Source organism: Canis aureus, chromosome 9 (genome assembly GCF_053574225.1).
Source record: "Canis aureus isolate CA01 chromosome 9, VMU_Caureus_v.1.0, whole genome shotgun sequence".
NCBI classification, from domain to species: Eukaryota; Metazoa; Chordata; class Mammalia; order Carnivora; family Canidae; genus Canis; species Canis aureus.
This window is the reverse complement of record NC_135619.1, coordinates 36,203,207-36,222,232: the sequence shown is the minus strand read 5'-3', so window position 1 is coordinate 36,222,232 and position 19,026 is coordinate 36,203,207. Positions and strand designations below refer to the sequence as shown.

The 19,026-nt window shown below is 37.2% G+C and overlaps 2 protein-coding genes across 19 annotated transcripts in view; one reads left to right on the top strand and one right to left on the bottom strand.

Moving 5' to 3' along the window:
* The window catches only part of AP5M1 (adaptor related protein complex 5 subunit mu 1), a 57,166-nt gene extending 42,590 nt beyond the window's left edge, over positions 1 to 14,576 (bottom strand). For 5 of the 17 annotated variants that reach the window (XR_013386246.1, XR_013386247.1, XR_013386249.1 and 2 more), the window contains exons 1-6: positions 14,023 to 14,556; positions 7,782 to 8,427; positions 3,228 to 3,455; positions 2,450 to 2,589; positions 1,687 to 1,772; positions 1,477 to 1,595 (exon numbers count right to left, since the gene is read on the bottom strand). Coding sequence is in view for 11 of the 17 variants with exons in the window: in XM_077909418.1 (XP_077765544.1) it covers positions 1,477 to 1,595; positions 1,687 to 1,772; positions 2,450 to 2,589; positions 3,228 to 3,455; positions 7,782 to 8,427; positions 14,023 to 14,096 (1,293 nt within the window). In the remaining 6 variants the exon portion in view is untranslated. Of the gene's footprint in view, positions 1 to 1,476; positions 1,596 to 1,686; positions 1,773 to 2,449; positions 2,590 to 3,227; positions 3,456 to 7,781; positions 8,428 to 14,022 lie in introns of all 17 variants that reach the window. The other 12 variants (XM_077909406.1, XM_077909407.1, XM_077909408.1 and 9 more) reach the window with 7 other exon arrangements.
* Positions 14,505 to 19,026, top strand: part of EXOC5 (exocyst complex component 5) — a 54,540-nt gene continuing 50,018 nt past the window's right edge. Inside the window, exon 1 of one of the 2 annotated variants that reach the window (XM_077909404.1) lies at positions 14,505 to 14,796. In XM_077909404.1, coding sequence (XP_077765530.1) covers positions 14,770 to 14,796 — 27 coding nt within the window. In that variant the 5' untranslated portion in view covers positions 14,505 to 14,769. The remainder of the gene's footprint in view (positions 14,797 to 19,026) is intronic. The other variant, XM_077909403.1, reaches the window with a different exon arrangement.

Here is a 19,026-nt window from a genome sequence, read left to right as displayed (position 1 = left end):
CTTGAAACAAAGTTTGTGGATATAGCTAAAGCCAAGATAGAAGAAATGAATATCACTAATCTACTTCTGACTTCACTACTATTTCCTCTAATTGTTTTTATAAATAGATTTCAATGTCTCTGATTTCTCTACCATTCTACCTAAGTTTTCCTCCTCCTTTTCTGATCACTCCTTCAATTCCTCTCATTGGGTCTTCAAAATTATCCGCTTATTTTCACTTTTTCTGATGATATTTATTTTTACTACCTCTACTATTTTTCTCCACAGGTAACTTCTAAATTCTTATATACTGTTGAATTTTCTCTTGAGAATCATGCTCTAGGTTTTTAACTACCTACTAGACACTTATATTAGGATATGTTGCTATCACCAGCAACATCTATGATATGGAGCCCACTTCCTCCTAACTTTCTCCATATTAGTACTTTCCCTAAGTATATTCATCCATCAGCAAATATTTATGTGGTAGGTAATCAACTAGGTGTTGATGATAAAAATAATGAATGAATGACACTCATATGGTCTCTGCCCTCTTGAAGCTTCAAGTCTGATTTAAGCTACTTTTTTTCCCTTAAATCTTGGACTTAAAACCATTTTTTATTTCTATATTTAATTAGTGACCAATGCTTTACTTTTATCACAGCTTCTCCAGCAGTCTTTCTTTCTTTCTATGATCCTAAGCATCATTAACTTACTACCTTTCATTGGGAATCAAGGTTTTTGGTTTTTTTTCTACTCACTTTCTCACATTCATTCCAAATTGATCTTCATAAAGTACTATTTTCTGAAAGACCACTCCCATACTAAAAAAAACCCTAACATTTTCTAACAAAGGAATATAAGTCAGAATGCAAACCCTCCAAAGCTACAATCTAGATCTAAATCACTTATCCAGTCTGATGTATTACTACTATTTCTAGCACTGGTTCCTAAGTGTGCCTGTTATCCTTCATTCTTTTAAGTCATTTATTTACCTATATAAATGTTGGTCAATCTGCAAAGTTTCATTTTCATGCTTATCTGGTCACAGAGTTTTGCTTAAACTCCTACCTCTTACTGCAAAGGTTTCCTTGACCACATTGATCAGAAGTACTCACTATTTCCTTCAATACCAAAAGCAGCACTGATCAATTACTAACATTCATCAGTGGAAAATCTCTAGAGGGCAAGGGCTAATCTTATATTTTCTGTATACAAATCTTCAATGTAATAACTAAGAGCTGGGTAGGTAGAACTTGGTTAATATGATGTGCTAAGGTTATAACTGTTTTATTTTAAAATTGTTAAAGTATTAAGTGAAACAGAAAGTGACTAATACTAAACAAAAAGAAATCTCACAAAAATCTAAAAAAAAGACTTAGCACAGACAAAAAGTTCCCCCACAAAAAACAGCCAGAAAACATTAAAAATCAATTAGATATAGGCCACTTAAAAACAAAAGAGTTCTAAGGTAGTGAGCCACATAAATGTATTTACCTTTAAATATGCTGTACCTCCAATGCAAATCTCATCAAATGGCTGCTTCTCATGACTCTTAGCTCCAAAAGTTACAGTTCCAGAAAGACTAATTTCCATGGATTTGGGGAACTTCTGTCCTAAAAACACAAAGGTACCAGGTAACTATTTTAAAGTAAGTAGATTTTACAACAGATGAATGAGAAAAAAAGTCAATAAATAAAAGCTCACCAATAATCCAGATCAATAAACTTTTCTCTCGAAATACTTCAAGCTGGCCAAAACTAACTTTGGATTCCACATGTGTGATGGGACCTCTTTAAAAAAGAAAAGGATACAACAGAGAGAAAAAGTGATCACAGAGGAGTTTTTAAGAGACCTAAGTCAAATCTAGCTAGTGTTATTTAATAGGACAGCATAAAAGCAAATCCGAATTCAAGTTTGCAGACTAAAGCAGAGCAAGTATTTTATCTCTAAAACATCAGAAACACAAACACTTTTGGTGATGATATACATTTCATTAACTTTAAAGACAATTATAAAATCATATAGAACATATTAATTCAGTTATATGTATTGACACATTAAAATTATGATTTTACTCTATCTTTAAGCATCCTATGGAAAGAACTATGCTGCAGAACAAATTTAAAAGCACAACTGATAAGGAAGTAATCTTATGATATCATTGGCTTAATTCACCAGGTAGCTGATAGTTGAGTTTGACTTGTATGTAGACCACAGAGAAACTGCTAGAAATAAAGCCAGCAATGAAATAATCCTCAAAGAAGCTACATTGACTTAGGTTTATATTTACTAATAAGTTTAACTAGAAAAGGTAAAGAGAGCATTTTTATGGTTGATTTTTGGTTCAGAATCAGCATTCATTTGAATAAAACAAATTTTTAGATCTTAAAACAAATAATTTACTGTAGGGAGGTGGGAATGTACTAAGAAAGGGAGAAATCACGGCACCACATTATTTTATTCCTACCTATTATAGAAAGGTATATGAGCTTCACAGAATTCAAAATTATTTTTCACACTTTCATGAAGTTTTAAGTTAACTGTTATTTTTACTTTTATTTCTTCCTCTTTCATTTGATAAAAACCCAAAATTGGTGGGACTGGGACCTGGAAACAAACATAAACAAATTTTTGTACAATTCTCAGGTGATTGGGTGCAAAATACCAATAATGCTTGAGAAAAAGGCCTTGCAGTAATGTAGTCATTGCGTACAGATTACTCCACACTCTTTCGATAAAAGATGAGGGAGCCATTATCATTCTAAAGGCAAGGATTTTTCCTCCTCTGTTTCCAGAGATCAGAAAGATACCTGACATTTTCCCTCATTTGCTCATTCAGGTTCCCCTCCTCTAGGTTGGGAGGAATGTCTGACACAGCACTTATTCAACAAACAATACCTATTAATAATATTATATAGTTGTAACCACAGTTGCCTGGGATTACGGGTATCTATGTTCATAATCCAAACCTGACTAAATTATACCAAGATCTATCCTGTGACCATGGAGTCCTTATTAGGCAACATTAAAAAATCCCATAATTTTGAAAACCATTCAATGCTATTACTAACACCAGAGAGAAGAGGTATCCTTTTTAAGACCTAAATCTTCATCTTCATTTATTAATTATTATCTGGTAAATAATGAAAAGTTCTCATGTGGGCTAAAAGTGTGAATGATTTACTTACAATAGAATTCATAAGCATGAAGATTCACAAGGTCTCAACTTTTCCAAGGTTGTTTACCTGAGAAGTGTAGTAGCATAAGTTGAATGACTCTAAAGGAGGAGTGAACGGAAATTTGTAAGGTCCGCTAAATGCAGAATCATCCATTGCATCAATGCTACTAGAAGTCAGAATGGCAGAATCAAGAGAAGTCACACAAGGATGAACTAGAATATCCTGAAGTGGAGACCCATTGGTAGGGAGACTCAAGCTGATGGTAACATTTGGCATAATTCCTTCTAAATCACACTGCAATAGAAACAGAAACAGATATTACCAAGATCTTAGATGCAGCACTTTTCAGAACTTTCCATGGATTTCTGCTTTGAGGTTGTAACAGATAGACATGGTGGTATCTCATACTTATCTGTGAATTCTGGCTTCTCCATACTAAAATCATTAGTGACTGTCTCTGGAAGGTTGCAGCTTAGATCAGAAACTTTGTTCTCTTAACTCCTTTTACAGTTGGTATGAGCTTCTCAGAATTCAAAATTATTTTTCACATCTGCATGAAGTTTTAAATTAACTGTTGTTTCTGGTAAGCCCTAAATCTTATATTAAATATCTTTACTCTCTTAAACCTTGTAATGGCTTTTTCTGACCCAAATGGCTTTTCCTGACCCAACAAATTGACACTTGTCTGTTCATGGTAATCAGGTTCTTCCTTTCTACCTCAGCTCTAACCTGACATTTACCTCTATTAAAGCACCCAATTAAAACTAGCCCATTGGGCCATATAAGGCTTATTGACATATTTTGTTTGACAAAATTTGTTTGACAAATTGACACTTGTCTGTTCATGGTAATCAGGTTCTTCCTTTCTACCTCAACTCTAACTTGACATTTACCTCTACTAAAGCACCCAATTAAAACTAGCCAATTGGGCTATATAAGGCTTATTGACATGTTTTGTTTTGTACACTTGAACAAATATTTTAAGAGTTAATAGAAACTCAGCAGGTAGGATTAGCTCCAGATGCAAGCAGCTATTTCCACTACCATATACATGGCATGCATCACGTAATAACTGCTTATCTCCTCTATAGGTGTTTGTGCCCTGTTTCTCTCTTGAAGCTTTAAGTCCTTTTTTTTAAAATTTTTATTTATTATTTATGATAGTCACAGAGAGAGAGAGAGAGAGAGAGAAAGAGAGACGGAGATGCAGGCAGAGGGAGAAGCAGGCTCCATGCACTGGGAGCCCGACGTGAGATTCGATCCCGGGTCTCCAGGATTGCGCCCTGGGCCAAAGGCAGGCGCTAAACTGCTGCGCCACCCAGGGATCCCTTTAAGTTCTTTGAAAGCAAGAATTGTTACATTTTTCTTATTATTTCTAGTACCTGGCACATTGCTATGCACAAGAGACATTCAAAGAAATGTTTACTGAATGGGTATCTTCTTCTAATTGTGGATCCTACCTTTGTTTTCCATTCTAATGTGACGTTTTACTTCCTTATGTTTTATTTACTACTTGACATATGCGTGAATTCAAGAATAAATGTTATACGACGTAAGCACTTAGAGAAAAGGCAGGCACTATGAACAATACCTGGTTTTAATACTTCATAAAGATTTTTGGGTAACAGTTACAATACTATCACATTTGAAAATATAAATGTCCTATTACCTTACCTCAAAACTTAAAAACAGCTTAGTGTTTTGAGTTTTAAACCATCACTCTCTATATGTGAACTAGCAAGAACAAAGAAACATTTTGTCTCTTGATATTTTAGGGAAATAATAAAATGAGCAAATCTTATTAGAAAATACTATTACAATGTTTATATATTCAGTTTATATTTATTAAATTAGCCTAATATTCTTAGAGGGATTGGAAAATTGCAACCAGTAAGGAAACCACCAATGAATTATCTGCTACCTAATCATTTAAAATAGCAGATCATCCCTGGGTGGCGCAGCGGTTTAGCGCCTGCCTTTGGCCCAGGGCATGATCCTGGAGACCCGGGATCGAATCCCACGTCGGGCTCCCGGTGCATGGGGCCTGCTTCTCCCTCTGCCTATGTCTCTGTCTCTCTCTCTATGTGACTATCATAAATAAATAAAAATTAAAAAAAAAAATAGCAGATCATCCGTCATTTACTATAGAATGCAGACTTTCTTTCTAGATGAGACCTGAGTACTACCCTTTAAGGCAATCTGACATATGTAAATCTGGACTTTTAACTAGAAATTATAAAAACAGAAAGGACCTAGGAACTTTCCTGATTTTAAAAATGAAAAAGACTAAAAATTGGGACTTTTCCAAAGACACACAAAGAATTAGCAGTAGAGTAAGGATTAGAACTTCAGTCCACTGAATTTTGGTTCACTAGGTTTTCTACTAGGAACATTAAATGAAAATAATTATTTCCATTTATAATAGGCTTTATAATAAAACTTTAAATAATAAGCCCCTGAATAATTTTTTTTAAAGATTTTATATATTTATTCATGAGAGGCACAGAGGGAGGGGCAGAGACATAGGCAGCGGGACTCGATCCTGACATTGGGATCACAACCTGAGCCAAAGGCAGACAACCAATGAGCCCCCTGAAGAACTTTTAAAAAAAATGTTTGGCTAAAAGATGTACCAGGTTTGGCTAAAAGATGTACTATTTACATGCAAGTTTAAAGAAACATTTAGGGGAACCTGGGTGGCTCAGTTGGTTAAGCATCTACCTTCAGTTCAGGTCATGATCCCAGGATCCTGGAATTGAGCCCCACTTTGAGCTCCCTGCTCAGTGAGGAGTCTGCTTCTTCCTCTCCCTCTTGCCCCACCCCACTTATGCTCTCTCAAAAATAAATAAAATCTTAAAAAAAAAAATTTAGTGCATGGATTAAGGCACACTCCCCCTTTTTATTTTTAGAAGTTTTTTAAAGAAGATTCTCCATCATGATAATTTGTATAGAAACCAATCCAAAATTTCCATAAGCAATAAACTAGGGTCAGCCTATCAATGAGCTGAGATATTTAAATACCATATTAATTACTAGCAAATTATATATAACATATTCCCTATATATTGCCACAGAATAAGAAAACAAAAATGGTGAATTTTCCTTTTATTTTACAGAATTATGGGAAAGGATTCACCTGCTTTAAGATTTATAAATGACATAATCCACTTTTATGATGGATTTTAGAGCCATTTATAATAGTCCTTCTTTTTTTTTTTTAATTACAGAGAGGCAGATGAGGGAGCGAGAGAATCTTAAGCAGGCTCCATGCCCAGTGTGGAGCCTGACATGGGCTTCAATCTTACAAACCTTAGATGGTGACCTAAGCCAAAATCAAGAGTCAGACGTTTAACTGATGGAGTCACCCAGTCACCCGATCATTTACAATAGTTATTTTTAATAAGTTAGTAACTGGAATGTATTTTTGATCATGATAGAAGTTAGTTTAAAACAGACACATAAACTCATAAGTTACTTTAAAGTTAAAGAGGAAAAGAAAGACCCAATTTGTCTGCCAGGACTGTTCTAATTTTCTGTTCTTAAAATCTACTTTTATCTATAGCATTTGTACACAGCCACTCAACACTATGTATGATTAAAATTTTTATATTCACAAGTGTAGAGAAAAAAGGATATCAGAAAAATAAAGACATCTAAGATTACTGATATAAACTTGTAGAAATTACACAGGGCTTTTTTGACTATTATTCAAAATGGCACTTATCACTTCTAATTATAGTTACTCCTATTTTCATTTCCTATTTTCTAACCTTAAACCAGAGAAGCCTATATTGACCTACCAACTTGTTTAAATAATGTAAGAGCCCTTCAAAATGGTTTTAGATATTAAGTCCAAGATTTGTCAATTTCACCGTTAGAGAAAATGGAAAAGGTATGACGGTTTTAAAATATTTTTACGAATTCTTGACATTACTCTTTTCATAAGGTGAAGCCTAATTCTAGTCCCCTTGAATGTGGACTGAACTTAGTGACCTGTTTCTAATGAACGAAAAGTGGTGAAAGTGATGCTATCTGATCTCAGCCAAAGTAATAAAAAGAATAATAGCTTCTACCTGTACCTTCTCTTTCTCTCTCAACATTTGATCTAGAAGCTAGTCATCAAGTCGTGAGGATATTCTTGAAAAGCCTACGGAGAAGCCCACATGGAAAGGAACTGAGCCCTCCCACCAACAACCAGCACCAACTTGCTATCCATGTGAGTGAGCCACCTTGCCAGTAGATTTTCCAGCCCCAATAAAACCTTCAGGTGACTAGAACTCTAACTGTAATCTTGACTGTGATCTCATGATAGACTCTATACTAGAAGTTCCCAGTTAAACTGCTCTTGAATTCTTAACCCACAGAATACTGTAAGGATAATAAATGTTTACTTTGGGGATAGTGTAACAATTCATTATGCAGCTTTATATAACCAATACAAGTCATAAGGAATGCAAAACGGTAATGTTACAAAATTTCATATGAATCTAATGTTTAATGACTGCTGTTTATGATAAGAACCAAGAACGTCATATAACAATGTAAAATAAAGTTAGAAGATTCTACTTTTCTCCAAGGTGTTAAATGGTATGATAAAACAAGTACCAGAGAAAATCTCACCTTGCAAGTGACAGCTCCAACGACCTGCCATGTATCTGCTATATCCTGTTTATCATATTGCATGGATTTTACCTTTTCAGTGATAGAAATAGAAACTTGTGGTTTTCCTTTGTATGTTCCAACTTTCCAGGCTGGCTGTTTTTGTGGATGTGTCACAGAAGCAAAATTAATACTATCCAATGAATTCTGTAAGTTGGCATCTAACAAAGTTCCAAATGGACAAGCTTGTAGAAGCAAATCAGGCAGTTGGTTCAATTTTGTATTTATTTCAGTGTCATGTTTTTGACCCAAGTAAAGAAAATCCTGTATCCCAAAAAGAAGTTCAAAGCCTTGTGAAATTCCACTAATGCTAATTAATGGTGGGTGAGGGGATAAAGTTTGTTCAACTAGTGGAACACAAGCATATATCATGTTATTCTTCAGAAACGCAACAACTGGCCAGAGTTCTCCACCTCCTATGAGGAGTCCATAGACAGATGTTTTATTGATGTGTGAACAGCTATCACGGCTTTCTATGAAGTCCTTATCATCATCCAATAATCTAAGTTCAAAGAGTAGTGCTTTCATAAAGGGACCATCTTCAGGAATAGGCATATAACTTGCTCCATTGAAGACTTTGGCTCGTTTTTCAACAGTTGGATATCGTCTGAATTATGGAAACAGAAGTATTGTAAAGGTTCTTCCAAGGAAAATAAAAATAGAAAAATTAAACAAACAAACAAACAAACAAATCCAAAACACAAAGCTAACAATAACAAAACAACAAATACGTAACATACATCCACAAAAACCACAACCAAAAAAAAAAAAAATGTATTACATGTTAAATTTCTACTGTAGTAACTGTTATATACTTGGTATATTATCTCAAATTATAAAAAAAATGTATTACATGTTAAATTTCTACTGTAGTAACTGTAATAACTTGGTATATTATCTCAAATTATGATGTTATTATTTATTACTGAAAATAACTAACTTTAAAAAAGTGTTTGATTTTATTTACTTGAGAAAGAGAGAAAGCACCAGGAGGGAGAATGGCTGAGGGAGAAGCAGGGAGGAAGAAGCAGGCTCCCTGCTGAGCAGGGAGCCCAATGCAGGGCTTGATGGCTTGATCTCAGGACCCTGGGATCATGACCTGAGCAGAAGGCAGATGTTAACCAACTAAGCCACCTAGGAGCCTGAAAATAACTCAATTTAGTTAATTTTTTAAATAAGTGGAGCACATCATTAAAATTCAAAATTCTAGTTTCTTGGCTGCTCAGGTTCCTGCTTGGTAAGCCAGCAATGTATATTTGGACACATTTTAGGTGTCTAGAAATACTTTTTTTTTCCTGATTGCATCTTAGTAGAGCAGAATCAAAAGAAATGGTTCAATTTAACCTGCCATAATTTTGGATTCACTAGTTGAGATGATACAAATGTAAAAGAAATAATTTATTCTACTCAACTAATACTGAATAACAAATACTCTTGAGTCTTCTTACCAACTCCTTAAAATGTAAGAACATTTTAATAATAAAACTATTTATCTCTATGGCCCTGATATTGCGAGGTTATAAAAATAATGTAATCTGAATAATCCTTTACATGTCCTAGACTGAACAGTAAATTACTAATATAACTTTTGAGGAAAAAGACTAGGAGATGCTTTTACTCATGCACAAAATGTTAGTCACATTTTCTTAGTTTAAAATAACTTCTGTGTAAGTCATCTAACTTCCCTAAGTCTGTTTTCTTACTGTAAAATAAAAGGGTATCTAAAGAATATATCAGAAATTGTCTTCAAGGATCAAAAAAACCACACCTGGCCAAAATAATTTTTTTTTTCATTACAACCCCTAATAAGATATTGATGTTTACTAATAATTTTTAAAAAGAAAAATAGGAATGTATTCAAAGTTATATTAGTGAACCTCACTCATATTCTGATGTACTTGCTCAGCTGAGAAAGGAAAAGAATCAGCTAGCCCTTTATTAATGACTTAGCAGCTGAATGCTATTTCTTTCCCTGGGTCTTTGGATAAGAAGAGTTGAGAACTTTGGACTAAACTCTAGCCCACTGTCTTACCCTTTGGTTATCTAGACAATAATTAAAGTCTTTCTAAAGTGTAAGAATCTCAATGTTGGATGTAAAGATAAGAAGTTTACATGTGACTGTATATAATACCTTGATATATGCTCAATAAATATTGTTGGATGATTCAACGTATCATTTCAGATTTATTCTAGACCTTTTCTAAAACAGGACTCAAACCTTGGCCCTACAATTATGGGGTAAAATAACTTAAGTCATACTTCAGCTGATACTATTACTATATATCTAGACAGCAAACTTCTAAATCAAAATCTAGACAAAGTTTTGTTCTGGAAAATGTAGTTACATGCAGGAAAGATCATCTGTTTTTAAAAATCTTAAATGAGGGGATCCCTGGGTGGCTCAGACATTTAGCGCCTGCCTTTGGCCCAAGGCGTGATGTGATCCTGCAGTCCCGGGATCGAGTCCCACGTCGGGCTCCCGGCATGGAGCCTGCTTCTCCCTCTGCCTGTGTCTCTGCCTATCTCTCTCTATCATGAATAAATAAATAAAATCTTTAAAAAAATAAAAATAAAATAAAAATCTTAAATGAGAGCCATTAGTCTTTGGCATATATGTGGATAATATGCCAAAGTATACATGTACTAAAGTATACTTTAGTACTTACACCAGGCCCAAGAGGTCAGAAAACGGAAAATAATAAAACATAACTAATTTCTTTAATGATTCAGAATCAGTAAGTGACAATAAGTTATCTGAACATAACTTGCTGCCTCCCAGAGATGCTGAAAAGCTCACCCAAACCTATCTGAATTCTTCTGAAATCTCCTGGGTACAATGAGAAAAAAAAAATCTGAAAACAACCCTAAGTTCTTCCAGGAACTTATTTTTTTACTTTATTTTATTAAATCTATTTATTCATGATAGACACACAGAGAGAGAGGCACAGACACAGGCAGAGGGAGGAGCAGGCTCCATGCAGGGAGCCTGACAGGGGACTCGATCCCGGGGCTCCAAGATCACACCCTGGGCTGAAGGCGGCGCTAAACCGCTGAGCCACCAGGGCTGCCCCCAGGAACTTATTTTTATAAGTAGTAAAAGAAAAACTCATCTCCAAAAGATATTAAGGTAAGTTACAAAGCCACAGATACAAATACAGTATGGTACTGACCCAAGAACAGGCAAATAAAATCGAACTGAAACAGACCAGCATTTGTGAGAGAGACATAATCAACCATCAATAGTCCCCGAAGTCAATGAAAAAAATACATATACTGAAAAAATGCATTAATCATACAGGAAAACTGGCCTATACTGATAACGGGAGAGCTTGGTTCTTATCTCACAGAGTAGAAGAATGAATTTCCAGACTACAGAGAGAAAGCAAAGACAAAGAAATTTATTAAGCAGAAATAACAGAGAAAGCACTCAAAAGGCAGAGGAGTCTACACAGAGTTGCCACTTGAGGGCTTGTATGGTCTTTTTATAGAAAGCTGCCCAGGGAACTTGGTAAATTTCTTGTCAATATAGGGTGGATTTGTAAATATAGATCTATATTTAGAACAAGTGTGGTGGACTTCTAACAAGATTTTTTTTTGGTAAATATCATGAGTACAAATAAGGTGTTCCCTTCTTTCTGGTTAGTATTTCCTCCATATCTATGCCTGAGATTTCTCTGATTACTTAGTAGCCATTAAAGGGGATACTCCCTAACATTTTAGAGCTAGGGAGCCAGGTTTTTCTGTTTTTACTGTCTTATCTGTTTTCTTGGGATGGGTAGGAGCCACCCTGGGACCTTTTCCTTATCTTTCCTGGTCTAGCTCCAAGTGCCCCTAACTAGTTCCTACAACAATACTATAGAGGAAAATATAATGGCATGCCTTTATTAGCACCACATCTGGAGATGGATTAAAGACCTAAACATGACAGATAAAATGATAAAGTTAAAAGAAGATAACGTAAGATAGCCTTGGGAAATAAGGGTAGAGTATGACTTCAACAAAAACCCCAAAGTACTAACTACTTTGTAGTAAAATCTGGTTTGTTTAACCAAGGTACATAAAGTTGAAAATGACAAAATAAGAGAAAATATCTGTAGTAGCTAAAAATGACAGATGTCTAGTTTCAAGAATATACAATGAATACACAATACACAATGAATTAATTTTCAGGAGAAAAATAACATGAAAACAGACAAAAAGCAACTCTCAAAGATAAAATGGACAAGGATATGTACAAGCAATCCAAAGAGTTTACAATTATTGCTACCCAGAGAAATACAAAAGGCTAACAAGCATTGCTACAGAGAAATGCAAATGAAAATAAGATATCCTTTATAGCAATATTGACAAAAAATGGAATAAAGGTCAGGAAAGAATGGATATAGGAACCTTTGCTCACTGCTAATGAGAAGAGTATCGACTGGAGAAACTATTCTCAAGAGCTAATTATTTGGCAATATTTAGTTAAAATCAGCATAGGTAGGGTATTTGGTGCATCACTATTCTGAAGGCTGAGTTGGAGGCAACCTGGCGTATCATCACCAGGGTAAAAGGAAAACAGGTAAAAACATGGAGAATGTAAACCATGGAATACAACAGAGCAATGGCCTAGATCTGCACCGTCCAAAAAAGGAGCCACACGTGACTATTTAAACAAATTAAAATTAAACAAGATTGAGTTCCTGTTATAATAGCCACATTTCAAAATCAAAATAGCTACAGGTGGCTAGTGGCTACAATTGTAAACAGCAAAGATTTGTAACATTTCTCATGTCCATCATTGCAGAAAATTCTATTGAACAGTGCTGCTCTGGATGAACACAAAGTAACATGGATGTTTCTTAAAAATAGTGCTGAGAAGTCTGGCAAATATAAGAAAAGAAAATGAAGTTTGTAGCACATACTTAATTGCGTAATTTGAAAAATGTACAGACACACAAATAAAGGGACAGCAACAAACAAAGAGTTACCTGTGAGGAGGAAGAGAAAGGCAAAAAGAAAAATACTCAAAGGACTCTGTAAGTACCTTGGATAAACCAATGGGGCTCCTGAACCATACTAAAAGATAGTATTAAATTCCTTCCTTGAGCTACAATAATAACAAAGTAAGCCAGGTATGCTGGGAGAAACGGTAAACTTTAATTCTGATAACCTCAGTAACAAAAAATGTTTAGGTTGTGAAGAGGAAATCTTCCATATCCACACTGTCAACCAGTTTCATTCAAAATCACACTCCTCTTTATCTGCCTTTATCTCAATACAGAGCTATCCCTCCTCCCTACAGAGCTTTAGTCAGGGAAGAATAAATATGTTGGCAAGAAAGAACTGTCAATAGCCACTAAGAATAAAAGGTGATACAGATTACAGAACTGCCACTTGCATTTCATAATGAGTTATAATTCTCATCCCAGAACAATTTTGAAAGAATTTGCGGCAAATTCTAAGAGTGGAGCCAGATCAGCAGCTTACACCATTCTAAGAAAAAGTGAATACGATTTAGTTTTTTGTACTTTTCTGATTTCCTTCAACAATTAGCAGTTTCAAAGTAACCCATCTGGAAGTTCCTAACAATGAAAACACAATACGAAAATGACGGGTCTTTCACTGCTCAGCAAAAATTTTCTGGAAGAATGAGCTAAAAAAAAAAAAAAAGTCCTTGAATGATCTTTATTAACGAAAGTATAAAAATTTGAAACATGTTTAGTGCGCAGTAAGTTTCCTTCTCTTCCTTTGGTCATCTCTAACCTCCATTACTGAGCAGGTGGAGTTAATTAAAGGCGCCTGGGTGGCCCAGTCCATTACGGGTTTTGCCTTCCGCTCAGGTCATGATCCCAGCCGGGGTCCTGGGATCCAGACCCGCGACTTGGGGGCCTCTGCTCAGCAGAGCGCCTGATTCTCCCTCGCCCTCTGCCTGCCGCCTCCCCTGCTTGTGCTCGCGCTCTGTCAAATAAAGAAATAAAAAACATATATTTTTAAAAAGGTAGTAATACTAACACTGAAAAGCACATGATGCTTAGTATGTGTCAAACATCAACTCATTTAATTCTCACAACACTATCAAGTAGCAGTGCTAAGATCTCCGTGTAACAGATGAAAGAGGTTAGGTAACTTGCCCAAAGTGGCGGACAAAGACACCCCCGAAGCCACAGTGCATCAAACACCCATCCGATCCATCACCCCTGAGAATTCAAACTGCTTTTACCTGGAGAATCTGACGGTGCCGCGAGGTGGAGCTCCCGGCTCGTGGCTTATAAGCCACACTGCCCGCTGGGCCATGATAAGCCCCTAAAGCATCAACTCCTCTCCAAGGTGGCCACGGAGGAAAGGCGCAGGCCGGCTTTCTCAGACGGGCGCCTACCGGAAGATCCTAGGCTCACCCAAGCTGTGCCACCTTCTGGCCCGCCACAGACAGGCGGGGCTCAGCAGAGACGCAGGCTCGTTCAGGTGAAGTGACTCAAACCTCCGAGGCCCTCCTGTCAACACATGCCACAAAAGTCCTGCGAATCCTCACCCAGAATCTCCAGAGGCATTCCTCCTCAGCAACTCCGGTCCTTTCTTCCTCTAAGGCCCACTTCCGGGACGGTGGCCCGCAAGGGTCAGGGTTCCTCGCCCGCCCCCGCCACCAGTCTCTCTGCAGTTCGCCGGCTGCTGGATTCCCTCCTCGGCCCCTCCCGACAGCCAACAGGGCGCGCAGCTCCACTTCCGGCGTACGAGGCGGTGACAATGGGAGCGGCGCGGGCGGCGCCGGGAGGCAGCTGACAGGCGTCTGCGGCTTCGCTTCATGGCCGCCCTCCCGCCCCGCCTGGGCTCTGTGGGGAGTGGGGGAGCCCGCGGCGGCCCGGAGCCAGGGCTGACGAGCCGAGCGGGGACCTGTGCGCGGCGCCGCTGAGGCGCAGCATGTGAAGAGGAGACGGCTTCCAGCGCGAGGCGAGCTTCTCAGCCGGCCGGGATGGCTACGACGGCCGAGCTCTTCGAGGTGAGACCCTGCGGCTCTTCGGGGAGTGGCAGGCCCCGGGCGCGGGCAGCGAGGTGGGCGGGCGGAGGAGCGGCCGCGGCCCGGGGAGGAAAGGTGCGGCGGGCGGGGGGTGGGGTGGCGGCTCCGGTGGCGGCTCCGGTGGCGGCGCGGGCGGAGCGTGAAGGGGGGGAGGGGCGGCGGGGGGCACTCGGGTGGGGAGGTGGGCAGGGCGCCGAGGCTGGAGTCCGCGGGGAGGAGGGGGGCCTCGGAGGTTCAGGGGTTGGAAGGTGGACTCAGAATGAGAGAAGTGGGAAGGGCTGACTCAGGGCGCGGAGCGAGGAGCCGGCAGCCCCAGGTGGGGCGAGCCCCGGTCTCGTCGCTTGGATCTTCGCGCAATATTCTGAGGGGGCCACCTGAGACTGGGACGACTATTGAGTAATTAAAATCATTTTCTTGCTAAACGTGACAAGTGGCACTCAGGTGCCTGCCAGTTTCCCCTTACATTCAAATAAGCTGAAGTGTTTTGTTTTTTTTTTTAGGACAATAAAGGCCTACTTCAGTCTTCAGACTGAAGGGGGAGGTGAAACTGGTTAATTAACATTTTTGTTCGGGTCTCCGGGAATTTAAATGCATTTTAAGACCCACGTCACTGCAAGCTATAAAGAATCCTTAGCGCCTGAGACAATGAGCATTCTAATGTGTTTTCCTTGAGCGTTTTTCACTCTCTCCAACTTAAAATTTAACTTAGCGAAATTCCATGTAAGACGAAGCTGTGGCGATTGAGATAAATAGAACAGGAAAATTCTGCTTGGACCACCAGACAATGAAATATGAAGGGTCTCTTTTTGTGAAAGAAATGAAAACAGAAACGTGAAGAAAAAGAAAGCAAAGGCCCTTTTTGTGTGTGCTTTTGTGTTTCAAATTGAGTAACAAAAAGGCTAAGTAATAATTGAGAAGAGTACGGTTGACAACTGAGAATTTCTCCACAAGTGAAAATTGGATTCTTTTTCTGCTTAAGAGTCAGCAGGTTTTTTGGCTTAAAATTTGAATGTCACGGTTTTTGCAACAATTGGGAACTTTTCATTTGTTACTTAGATTTTGGGTTCCTGTCAGTTCTTGGGTAGATAATGCTTTTTTGGGGAGGAATTTCATATACTATTGCTATAACAACTAATACATAATAATTTTTGAGTGAAGGATTATAATTACAAGAAAGAATTCGGAAATATTAATTGTATGTTCTCAGGTATGTTGGAGGTGTATTGTATTAGCTTGCCTAATTCCAAAATTGTGCCATCTGTTTATTGATTGATGCAGGAGCAGGGAGACATTCTTTTGTTAAAAGCTGTGACTGTGTGTTCCTGAGCAAGATACTAAGTAGTTCTATAGTTCCTTGTTTTATCTTTCACATCTTATAAAGGTAGAAACCGGTTTATGAAGTTGCAATCTTTAATTTACTAAATGAAATGTGTGGCCAGCTATTAATAGAAAACTATCATTTTCTTATATGGTTCCCAAGGCATTAACTTGTGACTTAATGAATCCTGCTTGACATTCCCCTTGTGTCTCCAAGCATATTATGTCTTTTTTTCTTTAATGTTTGGCCACGAGTCACCTAATTTAATTGAAAATATATATGATTTCTGCTCTCCTTACCCCTAGGATAAAAAGGAAGAGATAGAAAAATGCAAACAAATATATTTCTTGAGAAATATATATATACACACACACACACATATATATATATATATATTTGCTTTCTAGTGTTACACTATTTAGTGAAGTAGGTGAACCATATTAGGGTTTAACCTGAATGACTCGTTATGTATAGCTGGAAATACTCACTTAACTGATCAGTGATGGCATAGGCATACTAGTCCTGTGGCCAAAGGGTTCATAGGGTAGCCTTAAACATGCTTATAGATCCTAATTCATGTGACCTTTTTTGTAGCGTCATCAAAATTAAAAGCATATTACAATAAAAGTTACAATTAAATGTAAATAGTTACAATTAAGAAATGTAATTATCTTTTCAGCCTACAGGACTATTCTTGGATAAGTTTTCATCTCTAAGTGAAAAGTTGGTCTCTTTGCTTTAGAGTGAGGAGGAAAACAAAAAACATAACTTCATTCAGTCATCGCTGCCATTTCCTGTTGCTACTACCATAGGATCCAGATTGTAGGACATGTCAGGAAGTGTCTTTTTCTCTTCCCTTTTTTTAGTCACAGCTGGAGAACTGTAGGAAACAGAGGTCAGGATGTACTCAGGATATTTTGTGTTTATACATCCTGATTTTAATGCACTGCTGAGTTGAATTCTGCTTTCATTTCCACATGGAAGAAGAGGTTAAATTAATACAAAATTATGCTTTGAGTCCATGAAGTTTCATAACTGTTAAATCTATTTCTTTAAAAATCTTATTGTTGAATCTATGAGACTTCCTTTTATAATGTAAACACACTCATACAACAAAATCAAGCTCCAAGATATTTCTTCATTTGGCAGAAATGATTTAATAACAGATGATGCAGTTATTTTAATCGTATATATCCCGGAGATTGACCAGAATACCTTCAGAGTTTCAACCCTCGTTGACAAATTTTCTGAAAGTTTCTATCTCCCGTGTTTCTAAATTATTATCTCAGGGTGGACATTGTAAACAGGCATTCCTGTGTGGTTTAGATTATGTTCCTTACATATAAAATTATGTTCTCTGCATATAAAAAGTGGCTGGGGTAATAAATTCTTCTGTTGTCACAGATATTTGTCTCTTTACTGCACGACTAAGGACATTATACTTCTCTCTCACTTGATATTTTTCTCTCCTGTCATTCTTGAAGTCTTCTTTTTGGGCAGGCTGCCTTTATGGTAGAGTTCTTTGTTAACCAGGGTCAATTACCCATTCATTCAACAAATATTTGTTGAGTACCTATTAAGTTCAAAATAAGGTGCCAAGATTAATGAGGCTGCGTGTCTCAAAGGCATGCCATAGAATAAGTAATCCTATGAGATGTGCTACAAAAAAACCAATATGGTTTAGAGACTAAATAATTTTTGGAAGTGGGCATTGTTTGTTTTGTTAGAGAGTTAAAACATACCTTAGTATATTAAAGTTTCTGAGAAGTGTATTTCCCAAACTAGTTGACCATGAGACTTCTATTTTCAACTGCTTAATTTAGTGAATTCCATGGAACATATTTTGGACAATGTTGAGTTACATATAGAACCTGCCCTTATTATTAAATATGGGGAGAGTAAAGATACATAACTGTGTACACTTGAAATAAAATTATAGCACTTTATCTTTGACACTTTATATGAGTTGAGAGGATGGAAAGATTATGTCTAGAAGTGGGAAGGATTAGGAGGTGGTATTTGAATGATATATAAAGGATCTTAAGATTTGAGTTAGTGCAAGTGGGTGGAGGGACTTTCTAATAAAGCAGACATTAAAATCTAAGACATAAAAGGAGGTAAGTATAGATCCTTGAAGCAAGGGAAGAGTTCCACTTTGGCTGGAGTACAGCATGCATGAAGAAGAGGAATGGCATGAAAGGTAAATTGGGGTTTAATTGTGGAGGTCCTAAATACCAGGATTAGGAATTTGAGTATTTTCTTTCCTGTAATTATAGGCACTTTGATAATTGTATTTGAGGTCAGATAATTTGACTATGGTAACAATGGGTGTTTGGCTTCCAGATTAGAATTTAAATAGCCAAGAACACATTTTTGCACACAAATATATTTATATTTCTTAGATTTTCAAACTAAGTTACGGAAGTATTTAAACAGTTACTGAAAAAAAAGAGTGCTATTGTTCAATTAACTAGCTAAATATATATGAACAAACATGAAATCTACAAGTAAGGACCATCCTTTTACTTTCTAGTTTCTGAAAGGCTACTTGTTTTAGCCATATTAGCTGTTAGATAATTGTGTGTGGAACCTGGCTACCAATTAATTAATATTCATGTATTTGAGAAAATATGTTCATTCACCCAACATTTATTGAGTACTAGGATAGAAGTCATCTCGAGTACTGGAGTTAAAAGATGGATTAAGTTAAAAATCTGGTTGGAAGAACGAAAGGAAAAGAACTCTGTTCTCTCAGCACTCTACCACTAGTCTCAGTACTTCATTTCTGACACCAAGGGTGTGGGGATTTTACCTACAACATTTCAGTTAAGTTTTCCAGCAGACACTGTCTGAGTGTTCTACAATTCAATTCTGACACTGTCTATCTGGAGTTA